Source organism: Schistocerca serialis, chromosome 11, assembly GCF_023864345.2.
Source record: "Schistocerca serialis cubense isolate TAMUIC-IGC-003099 chromosome 11, iqSchSeri2.2, whole genome shotgun sequence".
Taxonomy (NCBI): Eukaryota; Metazoa; Arthropoda; class Insecta; order Orthoptera; family Acrididae; genus Schistocerca; species Schistocerca serialis.
Window position 1 is genome coordinate 110,125,142 of NC_064648.1, and position 21,305 is coordinate 110,146,446.

Here is a 21,305-nt window from a genome sequence, read left to right on the forward strand (position 1 = left end):
CAGGCCTCAGGAAAACTTAGAGGCTGTAGCCAGGTCTTGCCCTTGGGATTTAGCGGAACAGCCAGTGTGGCCGTTAGGCTAAAATGTTTGGAGACACCCGATATACGGCATAGGCCCCTAATTTAGCTTTCATTTGTCGCGAATCTCTTGTCTAGCACAAAATTACAAGCGACTGGAAAAAAATGCATCCATATAACCAGAATAAAAAAACGAATCTGCAAAATTACAGATCAATGTTCTCAACATTCGTCTGCTGTAGAATCCTTGAACCCTGGCAGACAGCGTGGGCAGCAATCTGCAGCTATTCGCTGATGATGCTGAGGTACAGAAAGGTGGTGTTTTTGAGTGACTTAGCAATGTACAAGGTGACTTAGACGAAATTTCTTGTTTGTATAATGAATGAAAGCTACCTTTAAACGTAGAAATATCTAAGCTATGGCAGATGAGTAGGAAAAACTATCCAGTAGTGCTCCACTACAGCATTAGAAGTGTGCTGTTTGACAGTCACGTCGATTAAATATCCTGGAGTAACGCTGCAAAAGCGATATGAAATAGAACGAGCACGTAAGTAGGGTAGAAGGGATGGCGAGTACTCAGTACATTTTAGGAATGTGTAAATAACCTGTAAAGTAGTTGTCTATGGAACAGTAATGCGACTTATTCTTGGGTACTGCGTGAGTGTTGATCGTCACCGGGTCGGATTGAAGGAAGGGCATCAAAGAAATTGAGGCAGGCTTCTAACATTTGGTAGCAATAGGTTTGAAGAAAATGTTACAGAGCTGCTGTGGAAACTCAAATGTCAATCCCTGGGGGGCAGCTGATGTTCTTTCAAGGAACACCATTGAGAATACGTAGAGAATTGGCTTTGGCAGCTGACAGCAGAACGATTCTGCTGCTACCAGCGTACATTTAGCGTAAGGACCCAAAGATAAGATGCTAGGAATTAGGACTCATAAGGAGGCATATAGACACTTGTTTCACTGTCCATTATAATTATCCGGGCTGTTATGCCGTGGTCGATTGATGAATTCTGTGTCAATTCCCAACGTTTCGTCTCCGACTGCGGGAGACATCTTCAAGGGGGTCAGTAGCTTGATGGAAGGTCCAACACACCCAGTACAGTCAGTAGCGAGCCAGTGGGTGTGTTGGACCTTCCATCAAGCTACTGACCCTCTTGAAGATGTCTCCCGCAGTCGGAGACGAAACGTTGGGAATTGACACAGAATTCATCAACCGACCATGGCATAACAGCACGGACAATTATAATGTACATGATATTTCCGCCCGTGAAAGTCTACATTTTAGTACTTGTTTCACTGTCGCTCTACTTGGGAGTGGAACAGGAAAGGTAATTACTAGCAATTTCCTAAATACCGGGAGTGATTATGAGCTATAGATTCGCCAGGCCTTGTTTGTATTGCTCCTGATCTCCATATTTAAAACCTTCATTGTTTTGTAACACTGTACTGCGACTAGAAATTACAGAAATAGTGTCTTCACCCCTTTCTGTCGACTTCTTGTGGGAAATACAGGTGTTTGATATTGTATTGTTGAAGACACGTGGCTATCACCTGTGGCTATGGAAGGATGTCATGCAGTTGTGATTGACATGTAATGGGCGATATTTACCCGCTGCTGCTGAGCACAGATCACCTATGCCTAATACATGAATTTACGGTGCTGTGTAAGGGCAAATGGCTGTTAAGTGATGCCTTGTTTCAGAAACATTCACAATGGCAGCCGCCAAGGAGGTGCAAGAGGCTGCTGCTACGGATGCTGGGGAAGGGGACACGGTGACTCTGGTGGCCGGGGACACGCGGCTGGTGGCGCACAGGGCCGTCCTGGCAGACAGGAGCCCCGTGTTCGCCGCCATGCTCTGCCAGGACACGCCGGAGGCCAGCAGCAGTGTGGTCACCGTCCCCGACGTCGAGGGCCCGGTGCTGCACCAGCTGCTGGCCTACATGAACTCCCTCCATGCTCCCGAGATGCCCCGCATGGCCCCACAGCTGCTGGCAGCTGCAGACAGGTACGGCGTGTGGGGGCTGAAGGTCCAGTGTGAGGAGCAGCTGGCCAGTCAGCTGTCAGCAGAGAACGCGGCGCGCACGGCAGTGCTGGCAGTGAGGCACTCCTGTCCCAGCCTCGCAGAGGTCGCTGTCGCCTTCATAAAAGCCAACTCGCTGGTGTTTGCCACAGCGGGTTGGGCCGATGCGGTCCTCAACCACCCTGATGAGGTGGTCAAAGTGAGTCAGTTGCTCGGTGGGCCACTAACAGAAACCAGGTAAGTGCGACACAAGATGATCACCTGCACTCTGTCACCATATCTGAGTGTGTGTGTGTCTGTGTGTGTTCAAGGCTATAATGTTTGCCACTGAGTTTGTATAGATGTCTCTGTCCTGTAAAATGCAGCCTCATTGATGCCTACAACAGCCATTTGCTGCTACCTCAGAATACTTTTGTTGCCTGGCAGATTCAAAGAGAATTGTTAAGGCTTTCGTCACCACTTGTTGACAAACTGGCTACTGGCTTCTATCTCGAGTTCTTTGGCCGATGTTCGTCTGATGATTTTACTGACGTTTCGCCAGCACGAGTGGCTGACATTGTCAAAGCTTCACCCTCCACTGCCAGTGGTGAACTGGAGCCCACCTCGCTGCCGCAGACGGGATGACTGGACGATCAATCATTACCAGGATGAAAGAACATAAGAGACATTGCAGATTGGGCCAGCTTGAGAAATCAGCCGCTTAGTCAGAGAAGCTGTAGAAATATAAAAACACGTGAATGGCTTCAACAAGAAAGCGGAAAGCCTTAAGGTAAACGGATCCTGGATTCCTGTCATGCAGCGAACGACCGTCGCAGGTAGCACCGGAAATGACCATGGAAAAGCCCCCAGACATTGATGCAACAGGTACATATGGTCTCTGGCTGTGAGCTCGGCTCCAGTTCATCACCGGCAATGGAGGGTGTAGCTTTGACAATGCCAGCCACTCATGCTGCCGTAACATCAGTAAAATCATCAGACGAACATCGGCCAAAGAAACAGAGATAGAAGCCAACAGGCAGTTTTGTCACATTCAGACATATCTCTAAATTTAACAGTGTTTACCAGCAGATGTCATGAAATAGCCCAAGTTTTCATAGCTTCAAAAATTTTGACCTTTAAACAGACCCTCCTTATTTGTTGTCACTATTAAATTGCATGTGTACAAAACGTTGCCCTATGGCTTTCTCCATCAGGTATCTCAACAAAGGTACAAACTCTTTGTATACAGCATCAGTCATTTTGCTGTGGGCACAAAGATGTGTTGTTCAGCACATAAGCCGAAGCAGTGATGTATCTAGTTTGGGGCCAAGACGAGCTGTGCCTCAGGCCTCATTCTGTGCACTGTACAGGTCACTAAAATCCTGTTTGCTTAAAGTAGAGTTTAAAGCGGTTTAGTGTGTCTTCTGCAACTGCTACTTGCAGTAAAATACCTAACAATAGTGTCACGTTGCGTAAACACAAGAAAAGATGATGACTAAGTGTGTCACTCATAACCAGCACCTGGTACAAAGTAGCCTACTGTAGCACAGATCATGTTGAGCAACAACATATTTACAGTTTTCGATAGATGATGTAGCTAATATAGACCTGAGGAAATCAGTTCATCTAAAGTAGATAGTCAGAGCAATTGCTATTCCGAACTCGGTGTTTACAATCTGAAAATAATTTTCTCAGCACAATCCTTTATTGTCTTTAGACGGTACAGGAAAACTTTTTAACTACATTTAAGGCACAGCAGATGAAACAGTTCCTCATTAATGTCTTGTATAGAAGATTCGCAGAAAAGAAGGTGACGTGAGCGTCTGTGCACCCATGTGAGGTTGATCATTATGCATGCAACCTGTGACCAGCTCAAAGGATAAGAACCCAGGCCTAACGGCAGCTCTGGGTGCTCCCATACAGTGTGGAGTCTCCCCATATTGTTTCTCTCTGTTCAGCCATCATGCAGATCACACGTAACACTGACTCCCACAGAAGGGGTTTAGTGGTCAACATGCTTTGCTTGCTTCCTTGATGAAAAGGCGTCATATTTGTTTGCCTGTCTTTCAAGTTTTCTGTATCTCCACAAAACTGTCCAGTAAATACCACAGGATTTCCTTCAGATAGGGTGCTGCTGATGGCCTTCTCTACCCTACCCATTGCTGCTGCTGTACCTTCTCTGATAACCAGAACATTGAAGAGTCACTGATATTTAACTTCCATTTGTTCCACGCCACTTACTTATATATTCCCCTGAATTTCTGATAGCTAATAAAATTTTTGGCTAGACTTAAATATTTATGCAATACTTTGTGAATTTTACTTACTAGAAATTTTCTCTTTTGGTTAAATTGGCTGCACTTCCTAGATCATTGATAATTAACTTCTAGCCCCTATTGTTAATTATTCAGCCTGGTTCTCTCTTGTTTGGTTAGCATGACATGAAAATTCATGTTTGAAACACGAAATATATTAAAATTGCTCTACATTTTCTTTAAAGAAGCTGTTTTCGAAACACATCACCCATGAATATACTATCTAATCGCATTAATGTGACAACCTGTCAAAGACCTGAATAAGATCCTTTGGCAGCACAACGTATGTGGGAAGAGAATCAATGAGTTTCTGGAAGGTACAGACAGGCCAGCTGCACTAGGCTTCTCAGTTTAGAATCCATGACATGAACAGCACACTCGAGGTAGTCCCAAAGATCCTCAATTGGAGTGGTGAGGGGGAAAGGGGGGAGTTGTAGGAAGGCTGGGAAATATGAAAAAGAAAATATGGTGCCTGAATCTAGATTTAACGTGATCAGCGAATTGAAATGGAAAGAAGGATGGCCTTTTAGAGGAATGTGACGATATCAACAGGATGAGGAAGTTGAGGAAAAGGTCAACGCTGAATAGCAACCCAGGAGTAATTTTGAAGAGTTCAGTGATTTACTTGTGTCATAATTAGCAAAACAATAGCAACAATTATTCACTTTTGGAAGCCATTGTCACTCCCAGAAAATCAAGTGACAGGAAGAGAGTATACAACAATAGTGAATAGGTATCTCTGTATGTAAAAAGAGAGAAACAACTAATAATCATTGGGTTGCTGTAATAGGGGAAGGTAAAAAGAAATAGTTAAGAGACATTATAAGATTATTGGAAAGAATGAGAGAGGGGACAGTTTCCTAGAATTCTGAATTAAATATCTACTGGTAACAATAAACACGATCTTAAAGAGTCAAATCAGAAGAAAGTGGAAAAGGCCTCTTCTGCCTCAGCTCCTCAAGATATGGAGCACCTTGGTCGCGCCGCTGCAGTTTTGCATAACAGCCTGTCCCAGCATTGACGCACATATAGAGCAGAAACTCTACCTGTTATAGATTACTTTTCTGGCTGTTCCAAGAAATTTAGTGCTGATAGCACCACCTACGTTTATGGGAGATATGGGGGTGGGGGGAGGAACTGAGTTTCTTCACATGAGAGTAACAATACGGCTCCCTGTAGTACCATGGCTGTTATTCCCTGATGTCTTCACATACTATTACTCTGTCCCTTCTTCTTGTCACAGTTTCCCACATATGAGTATCCTCACCTGTTTTGTGGAGAACTTCCACAGTTCCTTTATCAGTTCACATCTTTCTATAGCCTCCCATTCTGAATGTGGTATTCTCTTTTCTTGCTTTTCTCACAGCCCACGATTCATTTTCATTCACTACTCAGCTCCAGATGTACATTCTCAGATACTTCTTCTACAGATTAAGCTCTGTGTTTGGTATTTGTAATCTTGTTTTCTGAGGAATGTCGTATTACCCTGGTGGAGCAACTTTCATTGTCCCTCATGTCTATGTTGGTTGCTAGTGTGGTCCTTAATTTTCATAACTATGTTATCAATGTTATTTCTACTACTACCCAATACATTCATCTTTCTTTTGATTGTAAATCCTAATGCTGTATTCATTAGACTGTTCATTCCATTCAACCGCTCTGTTGATTAATTCTTTCTCTTTTGCTAATGATAACAACACCATCAGCGAATCCTTTCATTCTGAATTTTAATTCTGTTCCTGATTCTCTTAAGTTGCAGCAGTGATACCTCGATTTTAGTTTGAAACGATTAGGGTGAACCATTTCTAGCATATTTTGGATTAGTTCCTCTTTCTTCCATTCCTATTTTTCCCTGTCGATTATTGTATATAACTATATATTACCTGCATTTCCCCTATTTATTAAACTATTTTTCAGGATTTTCTACGAGTTGCACCATTTTACACTGCCAAAGCTTCCTAAAGATAGACTAATCAAATGAACATTCCTTTATTTTTGGTAAATATTGCTTCCATTACCAAGTGCAAGTGCCTCTCTGAGGCCTTTATCTTTCCTAAATCCAAACTTATCAGACTATATAATAGATCTTAAATTTTCCTTACCATTCTATTGTATGTTGTTCTCGTCATAAATTTGGATGCATGAGTTGCCAAGCTGATTGTGTGGAAGTCTTCACTTATTGGCCTTTGCCTGCTTCTATAGTATCTGCATGACATTTTTTTCTGAAGGTCTGCTTGTATGTCCCTTGTCATAGGTTGTGCAACCAACTTGAACAGTCATATGGGTGTCACTTTCACCAAATGTCATAGAAATTCCAAAGTAATATTATCCAACCAGATTGTCTTGTTTGTGTGCAAGTATTCCAAAGCTTTTCTTAAGTTCTAATACTGAGTCCCCTATGTTTTGTTATTTGATGACCATTTTTTCTTGTGTCATGTCATCTGATAGTTCCTTTCACTCATAGAGGTCTTCACTATACTGTTTCTATCCTTGCTCTGCTCTGCTTTTAACAACGGAATTCCTTTCTAACTCTTGATCTTGAATGCTCACACTTTTCCAGCAACCATTTTGCTTTCTTTCCAGAACTTCCTTTCTCATTGGTTCCTTAGTGACCTGTAATGCTGTAGGGAACAGTTCCAGAAATGACATACTATTTTAATGTTTTGTTTTTATTCAAAAAATTTAATCATTTTTTATTATGTAAACACTTCAAAATCCAGGACATACACAAAAATGATTACAGATCATTAAACATGAAACTACAATATTAAGAAAAAATTAAGACAAGAAACTATGCCCATGTGTCATTTTATACTTACAATAGGGACAAAATGATAGTGCACAATTTTCTGAAATAGTAAACACCCTAAGCCAAAACGTCTTGAGGGTTTAATACATATCCATGCATATGTTTCTAAGGTCTTAAAAGATTTCTCACAAAATTCATAACTGTAGCTGGGATATCAGCATACTGTGAGCCCATACCTTACATCTAGTATATTTAATGCACGATTCCCCTGGTCTTGAATGGGAGAAGATAGTGCACTACATACAAACACAGTCATCTTCATCTGCACTGAGATCTGAGTTATAGGCTTCCACCCTGCTTAACTATTTTCTTTTGCAGGGTTGTCGACATATATCAATCCTCAGTTAATTTTCACTGGTGCACTTTCTCTTCTAGAAGCTTGTTGTTGGTACAGCTGCTCAGAAAGCCAGAAGAAACCAGAGTTATTTTACATGTCTTTAATGAGCATTGTACTGCAGCATGAACTGGAAATACTTCATCAAATGGTGCCTTGAGTCATCTAGAGCTATCTTTTACAAGTCTGAAAGCTGTTTGTGGAAGTATTCCTCTTCAGATGGTGAAATATTCTGTAAAACATGTGAACATGCAGGAAAATTGGAATATTCGTTGTCGCACCTAGGTGGATGTGAATTTTGGTCACCATGTACAGGCGAAGATTGTTTTCGTCCAAGCTGCCGGCCGAGCCCATTGCATACAGGGAGCATGCAGCACTGTGTGTCCCATGAGCCAGAGAGGCGGCCGCCGTTTATGCCTTCTTCTCACTCTCCTTTGGCAACAGGATGGCTTGGATGTTGGGCAGGACAAAAGCCTATGTGGTGATGCCAGAGGGCAGCTTATTGTGCATCTTATTGTTGCAGATTGCAGGTCCAAGTGGTGCAGGGTGACGTATGTCTTATTGTTGCAGGCTACGACTCCATCCAGCTCAAGCACTCAGCTGCTAGGTACTCAGTGATGGCGGCGAGGTAGAATGGTGCCCGGGCACCCACAGGCCCTGCATAGTTAGCCTTGTGCAAAAGAGGGTGGATTCTGCTGACTAAGAACTGAAGCCCAGCCCTGCTTGAGTGGTACTTTCACTTTCCCTTGACTTAGCCTCCCTTTTTGCGTGTGGACATTTCAGCTAGCTAAGTGATGCAGGCGAACGAGAGGGCAGCAACAGTGTGATCTGGAGTGAGTCAAGCAACCTTAGGAAATCCACTCTTAGTATAAACCACACAGGCTTCTATACCTTATGCAGTGGCAAAGAGCTAACGCATTTGGCACTGGGTGACGTTGGGTGTGTTTCTAGGAGGTTTGAAATCTTCATTATAATGGGTCTTCATGGGCCCAAAAACGCAAACGTGTATTGGCTGAAGTTGGCAATTACAGTGGGATAGTAGGCAAAATAGAGAAGCTCCATTTTCATTGGCACATTTCAGCACTTGAACATGTTTGAGATTCCTGCTATCGTCATCAGTGATAAACACTTTATTCTCTTTGCTTACCTTAATGAAACTAGAAAAATTTCTCCAGCCATTTATCCACTTTCTCGCCCTATTTCTAGAGTTCTTATAGGTACTCCATCAGTTAATTGCTCTTTCGGTTTTTTCTGGGGTAGAGTAAAGCTGGAGGTATAAAGTTAGCAGCAGAATTCATGCACGCTAATGTTGTAATGTGCAACCCTCTTTCAACAATTGTAGGTACCCCCACTTGTTTCTCCAGTCATTGCAAAAAATTTTTGACTCATGTCCACACATGAAAGTACAGATAAATTCATGCTGGCGAAATTCCTTCTTTATTGAGGACATTCATATACCATGTAAAATCTGTTAACCTGAACTCTATTAAATACCATTGCATAAGCCAAAGTAGCAGCTTCCAGCTCCCTTAAAGATAAATCAGGATTGTGTGTCATAAATCCTTTCAGTCAGTCCTGCCAGCAATTTTCTTCTCCTTATTAAATTTGTGAGAGATACTATTTTGTTCTGTAGCTTAGTAAGCTAGTTCCTTTGGGACACTATATCCTGCATAAACCCCTCGTCAAATGTAGGCGAAACCTCTGACCCTTCATTTGTGGCATGCCTTCCGAAAGTCACCTGTGATACACCAAATTGTCTGGCTGCTCTCAATCAGCCAATTTCTTTCTTGTTTACTATATTGATGGCCCTTTCCATGGCTTATTTATCCCATGATGGGCATGTAGTCTTTCGGACAAATATTTTAACAAACTGAAAAAATTTGGTAGGAATTGGGATCCAATTCTTTTATGTTATTAGTAATGCCATTGCAATGTATTTGTAAATATTTTAAATGGTTTTATTACGTCAGTTGATCAGGCAAAAATGAGTCGTTTTGCCCTTACTCATGATATGTCATTTGACATAGAATAAGTGACTTAGTTGCTCTTTACCATAGCCTCAGATTCCAAACAACAGGGTCTATTCACCATACACAGTACCACGATGCTTTAACTTGATTTTGGTATCTCTGTGCACTCTGTGTTGTAAAATGAAGTAGCAACATTGCTACTATGTAGTAAATGTCACTGTTGGTCCGTGTAAACCAGTGGACACAACAGGGGTAGGCAGTGGAGCACAAGCACCACCACCACCACCACCACCACCACCACCACAACCATTGGTGGACCTAGTAAAGCACTATGGGGGTCATCACGATTTGCGGGCTGTTAAATACTGTAGACTTGTTCATGATTCACATTGTCTATCTCATTATTCAATAGGACAGGTTATGGAATGTTACATAAATTTTCAAAAAGCTTATTCATCGAGAGTACATGATGTATGTAAGAGTTCATTAATTTTTCATTCCATTTCATGGATTTATTTTAATTTGGAACAGTCGTATTACCATTTTAGTGCGCATTTGATATTTTAACAGAATGGAGCTGAGCATATGGAAGATGAATATTATGTTGATAAGTTGTAATAAATCTCTTGACAGAATAAGAAAAGTACATATCATTTATTTGCTTTGTTTGTCCAGAAGTTGCCACATTTTAGTTACCGGCACATGCCACACGCATTTTACAGTGTGTATTCTATTCTAGGATGACTGTAGTGAACATGTCAGATACAAGTGACACTTTGTGTGTGTCGGTGTTTCCCCGTTTTTTCAAATATGTTCATGTAGAAGACTGTACACTGTTAGAGGCTTCAGTTGCGCGCGCGCACACACACACACACACACACACACACACACACACACACACACACACACACAATGGAGAGGTAGTAGATTACATGCCATTGTTACATATAATGTGTTTCGATGAATTTCTTTTATGTGAAACAGAAGCTGGCTAGATTTGCTGATAAGTTCACCAAATTTACCAATAAGAGGGTTGAGGGATTTTGCTTTAATGTCAGGAAAGTCTTTAACATGCAAATGTAAATTGTTTTGTGTGTAATCTTTGATAGTTTCACCGAGAACTAGAATAAGCTGCCTGAAGCATCTATTTTAGCGGATATAATGACTGATAAGGAACAGCACACCTAGTTGAAAGAAAGTGAGTTACAGGAATCAGCGTGTCGGAATTTGACAGATGAAAATCTTGAGAGGTTGCATAAAGAAACTTTTAATGGATGATGGTTGAAGACAGAACCACTATACCTTAATATACGAGTTTCGTATGATAGAAGGGGAATATAGTAGGGTCGTTGTTGGACATATGTATACATTTTTGGTTGTATGTTTTCTTTATTAAGTGTGTGTTTTCAGGAAGGTGTGAGAATTTTTATGTTTTGTGCAGGAGCCTTCCTGGAAAGGAGAGTAGCCGAGGACTGATCCAGGCAGCTAAGGAGGGGGCGGTGGAGGAGCTCAGGGTGCTTCTCGCGACAGGGGCGAAAGTGGGGGCGAGGGACGAGGACATGTGGACTGCTCTGCACTGGGCAGCTGAGAGGGGACACCTGGAGGCAGTAACATGTCTGGTGGAAGGTGGAGCAGAGGTGGATGTGAGGGACAGCAGGCACAACACGCCGCTGCACTGGGCTGCATACCGGGGTCACGTGGCTGTGACACGGCGATTGCTGGACTCCTCTGCTGACCCCGATGCCAGGGATAAGTATGGGTGGACGCCGCTGCACTGTGCAGCAAGATGCGGCCACACAAAGGTGGCAGCCGTGCTGATCGATGCAGGGGCTGACACTGAGGCCAGGGACGCACACGGGCACGAACCCTGCGCCATCGCCAGGCAGAACGGCAAGCAGCAGCTCGTGGAGATGCTATCGTGAAGGATTCAGTGCAACAAACATCTCTGCAATGATGCTGAAATGACTCACTACATCTGTTTGTGATATTGTTCTAAATACAGAATGCGAATGTGAATTCTACAGTCCATCATTTGTACTCACCTTTAAGTAGGACTCACGTACAGTGGTGCCATTATCATAAACTTTGTATTCTGTGGTGTGCGAGGCAATTGGGGTTAAGCAGCCATTCATGCAAGGTGCCTGCCACATTCAGACTTGACGGACAAATGATTAAACAAGAAATTCTGTATTTTGATAGAATGCAACACAATCATACAACTGTTAGAATGATTATTGTTCATGGTCCTATGTGATAATGCAGCTGTAGTTCCATTGTCAACAGAATAAAAATAAGGTAAATTCTTATAAAAGAAAAGGATATAGCCAACTTTCCAGATTAAAAGATAAGAATATGTTTCTCTGATATATCATGGTATCTACTTCTGCATCTGCTGCGATAATGGAATAGCTCGTTTATTTTATTATAATGTCATACTGGTAGTATTATTCACATTATCTTATATGCTGGTCATCTGGAATTGTAAAAGCAGTTCACGTTTAACTACAGAGAAGCAAAGCACAATCTAAAATCTCATGACCTTCATGTGGCCATGGCAAATCTCACTACTTTCAACATTTCCCTTCATTCAACCTTCTGTGCATTCCTCCATCCAGCTATCGTCAGATGAGCGCTTGTAGCAACTCTGGACAGACAGGCGCCATTGCTGACAGCACCCTCACTGCCCCAGTTGGCAGTCTTTGTAACTACAAATTGCAGGAATTCTACAGCCGATACCACAATGTGACGTACTTATGTAGACTATTGGGTCACTAAAAGGAACACTTAACATTAGATATATATGCCGCCCCAATACAAAAGAAACGAAGAAAATTGGGCTTGTTACATTTTATGGAATAGCTATACTGATAGAAAGAACTTGGCAATTTGCGAAAATGAGAAGCAATATGGTCGGCAGTCTCATTTGCCAAGGGCGGACTTACAGACGACTACCAGAGAGCAGCACAGCAAGTTGTGATATCATGAAACATAATACACACATCAAAAAATATTTTGCATCACCCCAGTTCCCAGAACTCCTGAACATAGACGTTCATTGTGGATATTGTATCACAGACACAGTCCCTTTGATGGTTCAGAGATGTCACTAAACACGCCCAAAGATGTAAAAGAACCATGGCTCGTGTTTTCTGCAGTTCAACCATGCCTAGACGATCAATACTGCGGTTCGATCACGTCCGCATTGTTATTTTGTGCCATGAAGGGCTCTCAACAAGGGAAGTGTCCAGGCATCGCCAAGTGAACCAAAGCAATGTTGTTCGGACATGGAGGAGATACAGAGAGACAGGAACTGTCGATGACATGCCTCGCTCAGTCCTCTCAAGGGCTGCTACTGCAGTGGATGACCGCTACCTACGGATTATGGCTCGGAGGAGCCCTGATAGCAACGCCACCATGTTGAATAATGCTTTTCGTGCAGCCACAGGACGTCGTGTAATGACTCAAACTGTGTTCAATGGGCTGTATGATGCGCAGTGTCATTCCCGACATCAATGGCGAGGTCAGCGTACGCCACTGGTGGTCATGGAAGGCGCCGTAATGGCTATAAGATACGTGAATGCCATCCTCCGACCGATAGTGCAACCATATCAGCAGCATATTGGCGAGGCGTTCGTCTTCATGCACGACAATTCAAGCCCCCATTGTGCTCGTCTTGTGAATGACTTCGCCGGCCGCTGTGGCAGAGATTTTCTAGGCGCTTCAGTCTGGAAGCGCGCTGCGGCTATGGTCATAGGTCCGAATCATGCCCCAGGCATAAATGTGTGTGATGTCCTTAGGTTAGTTAGGTTTAAGTAGGCTAGTTCTAAACTCTAGGGGACTGATGACCTCAGATGTTAAGTCCCATAGCGCTTAGAGCCATTTGAACCATTTGTGAATGACTTCCTTCAGAATAACGACATCGCTTCACTAGAGTGGCCAGCATGTTCTCCAGACATGAACCCTACTGAACATGCCTGGGATAGATTTAAAAGTGCTGTTTATAGACGACGTGACCCACCAACGACTCTGAGGGATCTGGGCCGAATCGCCATTGAGGTATGAGACAATCTGGACCAACAGTGCCTCGATGAACTTGTGGATGGTACGCCAAGATGAGTACAGGCATGCAGCAATATAAGAGGAAGTGCTACTGTGTATTAGAGGTACCAGTGTGTAGAGCAATCTGGAGCACCACCTCTGAAGGTCTCGCTGTATGGTCATACGATATCGAATGTGTGATTTTCATGAAGAATAAAAAGGGCAGAAATGATGTTTATGTTGATCTCTATTCCAGTTTTCTGTACAGGTTCTGGAACTCTCGGAACTGAGGTGACGCAAATTTTTTTGTAGTGTCTGTAAACATGCCAGAACGTAGGAAATTTGTGGGATTTACAGGGAGTTCGTTGCAGACCCCTTAATTTTTAAGTACAGCGAAAATCCTCTTTGATTACGTTCAAAGTACTGAAACAGTGCCCAGTGATATAGTAAGGAATTAATGATGGCTCATAGAAAACCAAAGAAAATTCTATGTTTCTAGTATCATTGTGTGTACTCTCTGTAATAAAATTACAACCATCAAATTAGTCGTATTTGAGGCAGAAGAGTGACTGTCAACTTTGAGCACAACATAGTAAGACAGATTTTACAATGTCACTCAGGGAGCTTGACACATACCAGAGAGAATGATACTGGGAGGCAGTAATGCAACTCATGAAAGTACAGGTAAAAAATTACATAAACTTTGGCTCACAAATCAATTGAATGACAGTAATAAGTGTGTGTGTGTGTGTGTGTGTGTGTGTGTGTGTGTGTGTGTGTGTGTGTGCGTGTATGTGCGAGGGGGGTTCCAACAAAGAGAATAGTCTTACCTTATTTAATTCGTTTATTCCTTTATTGCTGGTAATAGCACAGTTTCAGTGACTAAAACAAATCTTTAGATAAAATAAAACTTCTACACTTACGTAAAAGAGCAGGTATTCCATATCGACTCAAGTACCAACAGCATTAATGTGCCTTTCATTAATTCAGCGCCTAGATACAACCATGCCACTGATGTCCTTTATGTAGTCAGTCATTGGACATTCAGCAAATATAGAAGAGTCGTGATATTTTGTAGTTAAAGCAACCACTTTCTTTGGCTATACTTGTACACTGTTAGTGTAAAGAAATTTCCAGAAATTCTGCAAAATAATCTTAAAAATCGATTAAAATTTTGTTCTGAGAAGGGATGAAAATGCCTCAGGGTCAAATTAGCTGTATAGAGGCTCTTTTATTAGACAACACAGCCACACCATTATTGGTGCAATGTACAGTGACAATTACACTGCATAAGGCTAGAGACGATGTAGGATGTACCAACATTCAAGTTGCAAACTGATTAACCCTATAACCAATGGAAATGTTATCAGATTAGCTTAACTCTGAATTCTACAGCGTAAAGTGAACGTCTAAAGTGTCAAAACTCATGACTCATTAAGAAACCAAAGCTTTGTTAAAACCATCCCAAGGTGTAATATGGTGACTCCTTATTAAATGTGGTCTTAAAATGCAGTTTCGATTAAAGAGGAGTGCCGTTAGCACCTGCAATTTCTCCGTCGTGTGGATAAAACCATTGTTCACTTAGACTGCCCATAAAACTGTGCTAAGTGACGAAGGAGCTACAACATTGTATCCAGCTTCTTGGACCCTGCTAGTGTGAGTTCATCTTGTATGGGGTCCATTACAGTGGGCTGTTGTGACACTCGCCCAATAGAATTCACTTTGAGGAACTAATATGAACCAAAATAGTGGATGGGGTAGGAAATGAACATGTCAAATGAATGATGGAAACACTAGATGGTTTAGTCATCACATAGCACAGTTTTATTGACAGTCAACATGAACCATGGTTTTATTCACATAATGGAAACATTTCATGTGCAACAAGAACACTGTGGGCTGTAAGGCATGACGGAGCTAACATCTGGCTAGGTGGGATGGTTTAATCTTTCTCTATTCGTAGACACTCACCTCTACATTCCACAAATCTGCTTTCTGATCTACAGCGACGAGCAGTGTCACTCCATCAAATAGTGTAAAATAACTGAATGAAATATTTGTGTCCCTAAATTGCATTACTGTTTGCTGTAAGCTTGTCCTACACATGAAGTCTTCGTCCACTAGATAATTGAAGTAAGCTCTCGGAAAAATCTATACATAGTAAAAGTCATAAATGTTGATCTGCTTCACTCAAACTGCACACCCTTACTGAGTGGTACCCACATCAAACCTATGACCTACTAAGTAGAAACCGCAACATAGTCAGTCTTTGAACTGTATGTGATTCAGCACCTGATTAAATATTTTGTTCATGTTCATACATGTTAAATCCCAAAAATGTTACATTTTCTTCATACACTCTTCAGTCAGTGTAATAAGAGTATATAGTAGGTTGGATACCCCCACCTACTATGTTTCCATTGCTCAGTAATACAGCAGACACACAAAAATTTCTTCACAGCCAGTCTTAGGCCACTGTAACTTTATTATGTGGCTATTGTGAATCTATTAATTTTTTTGAGCTATAGATTTTTTGACTGGTTTGATGTATTCCACCACTAATTCCTATCCTGTGCCAACCTTTTCAGATCAGAGTAGCACTCGCTACCTACATCGCCAATTACGTGCTGAATTTGTCAGGTCTGTCTTTCTCTACAGTTTTTACACTCTGCAGCTCCCTCCAGTACCATGAAAATTACTGCCCGATATCTTGACAGATGTCCTACCATCCATTCCCTTCTTCTTTTCAGTGTTTTTCATACATTACTTTGCTTGTATTTTCTGGAGACGACCACCTCATTCCTTATCTTATCAGTCCACCTGATTTTCAACATTCTTCTGTAGCACCACATCTCAAATGCTTCGATCCTGTCCTGTTCTAGTTTTTCAACGGTCCGTGTCTCACTACCATATAATGCTGTGCTCCAAACGTACGTTCTCAGAAATCTTCCTCAAGCTGAAATCTATTTTAGATACTAGCAGACTTCTCTTGTCCAGGAATGCCCTTTTTGTCAGTGCTGGTCTGCTTTTTATGTCCATCATTGGTTATTTTGCTGCCTAGGCCATCAAGATTGGTTATCACAAAGTATATGAAAACTTCTTGCTGTTGTCATCTGTGCTACTTCTCATTGTATTCGCGTTTCTTCGATTTAGTCTCAATTCATATCTTGTACTCCAGTAGACAGTTTATTCCATTCAGCAGATCCTGTCATTCTTCTTCAGTTTCACTGAGGATAGCGTTGCTATTAGCAAATCTTATCACTATCCTTACACTTTGAATTCTACTCCCACTCTTAAACCTTTCTTTTATTTCATCACTGCTTCTTCGATTTGTTAATTGAACGTTAATGATGAAATACTAGACCCCTGTCTTACATCCTTTTCAATTTGTGTACTTCATTCTAGGTCTTCCAGACTTATCCTTCATCTTGGTTCTTGTACGTATTGTATATTACTTGTTATTCTCTGTAGCTTGTCCATATATTTCGCAGAATTTAGAGTATGTTGCACCATTTTACATTGTCGAATACCTGTTCTAGGCCAAGAGATCGTATGAAAATATCTTGATTTTTCTTCGATATCACTTCCCTTATCAACTGCAGCACCAGAACTGCCTCCCTTGTGCCTTTATCCTTCCTAAAAATAAACCATCTAACAGATCCTGACTTTTCTTTTCCATTCTTCTGTATACTATTCCTGTTGAGAACTTGGACACATGAGCTGTTAAGGTGAATTCTCAGAGTTATTGACTCTTGCGAAATTCGAAATGGTGTGGATGCCGGTTTCTGAATGTCAGACAGTATATCATATCATACATTCTACACACCAGTGTGAACAGTCGATTTGTTGCCACTTCCCCAAGTTATTTTAGAGATTATCTTCCAAAGCTCTTTTAAATTCTGATTCTAATATTGTATCACCCCTCTCTTCTATATCGACTACTGCTTCCTCTTCTATCACCTAATCAGCCAACAGCTCCTACCCCTCATAGAGGCCTTCAATGTGTTCTTTTCATCTACATACTGGGAAATGAGAGCAAAGTATGATGAATTTCACTGCCAGGCCATCGGAACGATGAAGTTTTCTCACACTGTCAAGCATTGAGGCTAGCATCGGGTTTAGGGACTGTTCAGGGAAAGACAAATACTTAGGAGATGATTGCACAGCCTATCTTGTAAAGGGGTGTCTACAATAGATTGACAGGCAGAAACTCCTGTAATACAAGCAGGTGCAGTGCAGTTCAGTGGCACTATGGCATTGTGTAGTACTGAAGAAAAGGTAGTGATGGGAGAGTCAGCATATGGCCAGTTGCAGAGTTGAGTGGAGGGGGTGGGGGGGAGGGTAGGGTTGAGGCAGGGACTGCAGGTGAATCTGCATCCACACCTGCATACCACAGGCAACCTTAGGCTCACTTAGGGTGGCTACTTGTTGGGAAGCTGTCACTGCCACAACACTCTCTTTTGATCCACTCAAGAATGGTGTATGGGAAGAATGAGTGAAGGAGAGCTTGCCTCACAATCGAAAATCATGGTTTATAGCTGCTTGAAAGTCGTTGCTAAAGTGTATTTACATATTCAAATTCTTCTGGAATATACATATGGAACGCTGGTGGACAGTTTAATGTATAAAATAAAATGTAAAACTAACTTGAAATCAATCTCTTTGAGGTTGATACAGTTTCTGTTAGGACAAGTAATTGGATTAAGAGCATGGCATGCACCTAGAGTTAGTGTGTGGTGCCACTTCATCACAATAGGTGTACTAATGTGGGCACTGAGAGTCACCTAGATGACATATTATTATGCAACTTGACATGTGACCCACGTGAGTGCTGAAGATTCTCTCTTTGGCTGCAGCTCTGTAGTGAGCAGCCATAATCCTCAAATCTGGTTGCACATTACTTGTAAAACTGACACTCGGTTGAGACATCAGAAATATGTCTGAAAGCGATGCATTCCAGAGCAAAAAGAGGCGAGAAACTGACTGGATCTGAAATTCTGAGTTGTGTAGTCTACTGTGGCACTATACTCAGCCTGTCCCCAAACAGGTGTTTACCTACATTGCAGCCTGCAGAGATACTCCTGTTAGCACTGGACTCCTTCCTGCCTGTTGGCCAGTAGACTATGAGAAGCCATGCAGAGCATGCTGGAGGTTCTGTGTGGCAGCAGCAGCTCTGAGTTGCACAGAGGCAGCTGGCCTGAGTGGTGCCTCTCACAGGTGGGGGTGCAGCATGTACTGCCTTTGACAGTCAGGGAGGTTCCAACAGTGGAGCGGCACGACTCAGTCGGCACACAGGGCACAGCGTGGCTTCTGATGCATCCCGAGACTGCGACCTGGAGGCCCTTCCTGCTGTCTAAATAAAGATGTGAGTGCCTACCTCTCCTATCCCCATCCCACACACAGTGTCTCATGTGCCAACTGTACTAGCTGCACCAGCGAGCTATACAGTGTGGTATAAGCGATCTAGTTCTGACAACCAGAGGGCTCCCTGTCATATTTAACTTAGGATAAGTGAATTACTCAACATTATAATTTTAGAACAAGTGAAATTTGAATCATCTCATCATTTAAAACTTTGGAGAAATGAGCTCTTGGGTTCTGAACTTAAGGTAATTTCAGTGGGTTAAATTGTTTCAATGGTAATATCAAAGTCTCAATTGTTTCAACTACAGTCAGCTGGGCTAGGAATCTTTTAAATTTAGGGAAAGAAAAGCTGTATATTTCACCTGAAATTGTATTGATTTGAACTGAACTGAGATGAATCTGAACTGAACTGAGATGAATCTGAACTGAACTGAGATGAATCTGAACTGAACTGAGATGAATCTGAACTGAACTGAGATGAATCTGAACTGAACTGAGATGAATCTGAACTGAGGTGAGTTGAGTTGAATCTGAACTGAACTGAGTTGAGTTGAATCTGAACTGAACTGAGTTGAGTTGAATCTGAACTGAACTGAGGTGAATCTGAACTGAACTGAGTTGAGTTGAATATGAACTGAACTGAGATGAATCTGAACTGAGATGAATCTGAATTGAACTGAGTTTAGTTGAATCTGTACTGAACCGAGTTGAGTTGAATCTGAACTGAACTGAGTTGAGTTGAGTTGAATCTGAACTGAACTGAGTTGAGTTGAATCTGAACTGAACTGAGCTGAGTTGAATCTGAACTGAACTGAGTTGAGTTGAATCTGAACTGAACTGAGTTGAGTTGAGTTGAATCTGAACTGAACTGAGTTGAGTTGAATCTGAACTGAACTGAGTTGAGTTGAATCTGAACTGAACTAAGTTGAGTTGAATCTGAACTGAACTGAGTTGAGTTGAGTTGAATCTGAACTGAACTGAATTGAGTTGAGTAGAATCTGAACTGAACTGAGTTGAGATGAGTTGAATATGAACTGAACTGAGTTGAGTAGAATCTGAACTGAACTGAGCTGAGTTGAGTTGAATCTGAACTGAACTGAGTTGAGTAGAATCTGAACTGAACTGAGTTGAGTTGAGTTGAATCTGAACTGAACTGAGTTGAGTTGAGTTGAATCTGAACTGAGTTGAATTGAATCTGAACTGAGTTGAGTTGAGTTTAATCTGAACTGAGTTGAGTTGAGTTTAATCTGAACTGAGTTGAGTTGAGTTGAATCTGAACTGAGTTAAGTTGTGTTGAATCTGAACTGAGTTGAGTTGAGTTGAATCCGAACTGAGTTGAGTTGAATCTGAACTGAGTTGAGTTGAATTGAATCTGAACTGAGTTGATTTGAGTTGAGTTGAAACTGAACTGAGTTGGATCTGAACTGAAAGCTAGAGTGCAGACAAGTTCACCTTGGATACAACCCATAGCATGAAAAACTTATTTACATATCCTGGAAGTACCCAACAGGCTCAGACTAGCAGGGGCCAAATATGTCTTGTCTAACAGGCATGGTTCGAGCTACAAGATGAACCAACACCTTTTGTCCTGGCTGTGTATAGCAACCCACACTGGCTAGGACTGGCATGAGTGTTGGGGAGAACTTTGGAAATGTTGCAACAATATGGGTGGTGCCAGCACCAGAGATGAACCATGTTGAATGGTAGTAGACAATGCCTCATCTACGATTTCCTGCCCATTTATACTTAGGACAAGAGTTCTGGTTCCACAGTGACATCATAGGAGGAGGGATGGGCAAACCCACTAGCAGAACGGCACTACTTTCGAATTTCTCGCCATCTTTGAGCTTAGCTCCCTTTTTTGAATTTTTCGCCATTTAATACATGGAGCAATTTGCCTATGTTGTAGGATGAGGAGGAGGAGGAGGAGGGGGGACAGGGAAGGAGGAAATCTGGCAACGATGCATGGTATGAGAGAAAAGGATGTAATTCTGGCAACACTACATATGGTGCCTGACTAGCTGACTATACCTACTGTTTGAATTTCAGGTCATTCTATACTTACGACGATTGAGGATATGTCCACTGTGATGCCTTAGGGTGTGGAGGCTGTTGGACATTAATATTAAGGTATCTTGACTACTGTGTGGTTTCCCCTACGGTACAGCTACCTTTCCTTGTGTTTCGGTTGTCTACCTGTATTGTCCCTCTTTTCAAACACACGTAGGTTAATTGCCGAAGAATTCTTAACAAAGTGTCCGAGTTCGATGCGCCCTTAAAAAGCGGCAAAACACGTGTAATATTAGGTCCAGATAACTGGTTACTCCCGAACTGCAGAGCAGTGAGATTTGTGGAAAAAATTCAAACGTATATCGAAAGGATAGGCTAATGAGAGATGGATGTGTTGTAAATGTTGATGTAGACAAGAAGCATAAAACCGTCAATACAGAAAATA

The 21,305-nt window shown here is 41.9% G+C and overlaps 1 protein-coding gene across 3 annotated transcripts in view; it reads left to right on the top strand.

Annotated features, from left to right (window-relative positions):
- The window catches only part of LOC126427166 (serine/threonine-protein phosphatase 6 regulatory ankyrin repeat subunit C-like), a 105,103-nt gene extending 93,339 nt beyond the window's left edge, over positions 1–11,764 (top strand). For all 3 annotated transcript variants that reach the window (XM_050089390.1, XM_050089392.1, XM_050089391.1), the window contains exons 3-4: positions 1,723–2,278; positions 10,890–11,764. In XM_050089390.1, the coding sequence (XP_049945347.1) occupies positions 1,723–2,278; positions 10,890–11,370 (1,037 nt within the window). In that variant the 3' untranslated portion in view covers positions 11,371–11,764. The remainder of the gene's footprint in view (positions 1–1,722; positions 2,279–10,889) is intronic.
- The last annotated feature ends 9,541 nt before the right edge of the window (positions 11,765–21,305 follow it).